This window comes from Pterocles gutturalis, unplaced genomic scaffold, assembly GCF_000699245.1.
Source record: "Pterocles gutturalis isolate BGI_N339 unplaced genomic scaffold, ASM69924v1 Scaffold11045, whole genome shotgun sequence".
In the NCBI taxonomy this organism is placed as follows: Eukaryota; Metazoa; Chordata; class Aves; order Pterocliformes; family Pteroclidae; genus Pterocles; species Pterocles gutturalis.
In genome coordinates, this window is record NW_010145910.1 from 1 (window position 1) to 4,125 (window position 4,125).

General features: G+C 44.0%; 1 protein-coding gene across 1 annotated transcript; it reads right to left on the minus strand.

The window, feature by feature from the left end:
• Nucleotides 1-1,472: 1,472 nt before the first annotated feature.
• On the minus strand, nt 1,473-2,443 carry LOC104458239 (HIG1 domain family member 1A, mitochondrial-like; the record flags this gene model as incomplete). The annotated part of the gene is made up of 2 exons (XM_010085539.1): nt 1,473-1,522; nt 2,309-2,443. Coding segments are annotated over 2 exons (185 nt in total), but the record flags the coding sequence as incomplete, so codon positions are not given.
• Between the last annotated feature and the right edge of the window lie 1,682 nt (nt 2,444-4,125).

Below are 4,125 nucleotides of genomic sequence, written 5' to 3' on the forward strand. Positions count from 1 at the left end.
ATGATGGGTCCCCTCCGCCGCCCCCGTACCCGGGCCGGGGCCGCCCCTTCCCCCTGAAAGCCTGGCCCCTCGGGGTTACGGCGAGGACGGGAAAGGAGCTGCTCCTCATCCCGGACCATGCTGGGGAGGAGGAGGGGAGCTGGAGGAAAAGGGCGCTGCGCCATGGAGGGTGTCTCCTCACGCCCTCCCGCTGCACCCTGGTGAGGGAGACCTGTGAGAGAAGCGGCGAAGGAGAGCAGGACTGTCACGGCTGGGAATGCTCTTCCCAGCAGCACTGGCCCCTCTCAGGTGATTTTTATTTATGTATATAAGTTCACCGCATTCCTCTGCGGGCTGCATGCACAGGGGGAGCCCCCCCCACAAATCCATAACCCAACACTCGTTATCTCCAGTGCTCACACGTTTATTATTTCATCTCCCACGGATCTGCACCATCTGTCAGAGGTGCAGCAGTGTGTACCTTGTGGGATTTATTACAAAGAGACATCATACTGTCACCCTGGAATGTAAGCTAATAGGAGAAAATGAGTTTTTTACAAATTGGCTTTATCAACACATTTATTTTTGTGACTGCTGTTGGAGATACAACGGGTTCGAGTGTAAAATAACAGTGGCAACTTACAGAGAAGGATTCAAACACCTCGTCAAAGGTGATGGGGCATTTTTTTAAAAAATTATTTCTATGGGGAATGATATGGCAGAAATCAGAGCTAGGTCATATACTGTAAAAGCATAAGAACACCAAGTCAAGGTTTAGTTTTCACAATATGTATTTTAAATGTTACATTTAAATGTTATTCAGAAGAACACTGTAAATAAAGTTACAAAACATAGTAATCTAAGAGTCTGAAAATCTACAGTAAAAATAGGGAGCCTGTGTCTTCAAAAACAATGAATAAATATAACATTTAAATAGCTGCAACATACCAAATACTTATGCCTTAAATAAAAAAAAATAGATGTCTATATCTCTCTCAGTATTTTAGAAGTCACATAGTGCTACTGGAAGCTTCTAAATTACAAAGCTGGAGGCTGACAAATATACAGAATAGAAAATGACAGCAAAGCATTCACTAACTGTCCAACAGATGTGGCCTCCACGTTCTGCCCAGGGCCTAACAGAAGCAAGTTCAGACTTTGTCATTTTGGGCAACAGCAGCAAAAAGAATTACCAATTTTAGGACTGAGTTGACAGTCGTGGGGAAGATAAAGGGATTGTAGTCTACTATATCCCCTAAAAACTGGGATATGGCAGTGTCAAACAGAAGGAACCAGACCTTGATACCCACTCCTCCACTGCACAATCATTTAGGCTGCCAGCTTCAAGACAGTGGACCATACACAAAATAGATATAGGGCAATTCTCTTATATATATATATATTTTTTTTTTTCCTCAAGAACCCCTCGATATGAGGTTTAGAGCTGCAATACACAGGCCACCACCAGAACAGAGATTTCAGTCATTTTTCTGTTACTCCTTGGGATTCATCACGTACTCCTGAAACATTGAATACAGCACACCTACAAGACAGAAATACGAGCTGGGTTAAATAGGAAATAATGGGTTTCAAAAGCTGAACAGTAAGAGATATTCGCACCAATAGAAATAATGTTTCCCTTTCTCTGGTGCTGTATTTTATTTTTTTTTTAAATAGCAGTGATGAACACTACAAAGTTCTTCATCATATACAGAGAAACTGGATATGACATTAGACTGGATATGAAAATGCTGATCTCAAGCCAATTCTAGTTTGCTCTGCAGCCAAAGTCAAACTTTTCTGTTGTATCTTCCGGGAATGCAGTAGGCAAACAGCGTGTCATGGGATATACATTTACACATATACACAGCTGCAAGACCTAGATAAGATCCGGGATGTACAAATCACTCGGTACATCCAGGGACAGAATTCCAGTCCTGAAAATACCAGCAGAGGCTATGCTAGCTGATTTTCCAATGCACTGAATTCAGAGATAGCAGCATATATACAAGGCAAAATATTAACATCAGGTAGTCTTTTTTTTTTTTCCCTTTGCCTCTAATTTCAACACCTGCAGAACCCCACACACTTCCCACCTCTAAAAGCAGTCAAAACTTCTACTCCCAATTTAATACATCCTTAAACATCACATTACTCTAGAAAGGCTGAGCAAATACCTGTAACAAATGTAAACATCCTGAAATATAATGTCCCAGACACTTCCACCCCAAGAATATTTCATGCACACTGTATTATTATCCACTAGAAGACATGAAAGAGGTTTTCCGTGGTTTGTCTGTGCCAAGGACATCCTCCCGTTCGTACATACCACACGTTATCGCTCCCACGACAAAGCCCTGGGCTGCCACACGCATGTGAATCAGGTGAAGTGACATTTTCATGTCGCCTCTGTGCTTCAGTCTGTACAACCCATAGCCGACCACCATGGCGAAGCCAGCCATCCCTAGGAGGCAAGGAAAGCATCCTCGTGAGTCGAGACCCAAGTCATCGAGATGTGTGAAGTGACCCACCTAAACAAAGTATCTTGTGAAAAATAATGTTTTGATCTAATTACTCGATGTTTTTGTGTAGATGGCAAGTCCTGGCCTGTCTACTGTTTTCCCTCAAGGGATGAGTGAAAGATTTCCACTAGCGTTAAAAAGCAACAGCAGCAACTCCAAGGTCCAGAGCACAAGTCTGATGAGGAGCGGCTGAGGGAACTGGGGGTGTTTATCCTGGAGAAAAGGAGGCTGAGGGGAGACCTTATCACTCTCTACAACTACCTGAAAGGACATTGTAGCGAGGTGGGTGTCCATCTCTTCTCCCCAGTAACAAGTGATAGGACAAGAGGAAACAGCCTCAAGTTGTGCCAGGCGATGTTCAATTAGATATTACGAAAAGTTGAATCACCAAAAGGGTTGTCAAGCACTGGAACAGGCTGCCCAGGGAAGCAGTGGAGTCACCATCCCTGCAGGTATTTAAAAGACGTGTAGATGTGGCCCTTAGGGACATGGTTTAGTGGTGAACTTGGCAGTGTTAGGTTAACAGTTAGACTTGAGGATCTTAACAGTCTTTTCTAACCTAAATGACTCTGTGATTCTAAGGTGTCAAAAGTTCCTGGGATATTTTTCAAAAAGCACAAGCGCTACTTGCACCCTCTTTCGTGGAAGGAAGCTTACACCCAAGAACACCGCTGGGCTGCAGCTCAGACACTCAGCATGTGGATGCACCCCGATGTACCCACCGGCCTGCTGAGGTTGCGATTTTGGTGTTGTCACTGTTGGCCAGCTTTCACTGGGACAGGACAAGTTACATGTTCTTGTCCCGTGCTGTAGGGAGAGGTTCCGCAAGGTCTCTTTCACAGAGGTCACTTTTATTCCTTCAACAGATCAAACACAGCCCTGTCTGTGCCAGCTCCAACCTGTGTACACTGATGATCTCTCAGAATACAGAGCAGCAATGCACAAAGCTTCCCAATTCCATCTACTTTATTCCATATTTAGGATGATTATTTACATAGTTCAAAGGAAGCTGTAAAGTCCTGTGTATATTTTACTGCCCAGAGCCCAGACAGCTTGTCTCCCTGAACAGAAGCATTACCAATTCCACTTGTGAAGCTAGAAACTCTTAACTTCACTGCTGCACAATCCACATGGTAGCTTCATTAAATAGCAATTAAAAGTTTTAGTGACTTCAAACCAGCCCCGACACAGGTTGAAGGCAAGTTCTGCTGATCTGCTTGTGAGAATCCAAACTTGTGAGTCCGTAGTACACCCTAGAGAGCTGGAGAGCAAAGTCCTGTGACCACAGAGACCAGTGACAGATATCTGTCGGAAAAACACTTGTAACAGTTCACCTCAAGTGACCCTGCTGCTCTCCATTTAAGGTGGCTGGAAATGAAAACGTGTCTCATGTCAGAGGCAGTCCCTCAGAGGAAAGCTCTTGGGATGAACACAACCGATCCTCTCTCTCCTCAGAGACTTTTTCAGGGACTTGGCAGAGGCTGAGAACTTCAACAATCTCCTCAAACTGGAGTACTACAAAACCTACTAAGAAAATGCATTTTAAACTGAAGGATGGAAGCAGAGAAAGGTGAAATGTTTAGCAGTCAGGCTGTATTTTCATAGAATCATGGAATGGTTTGGG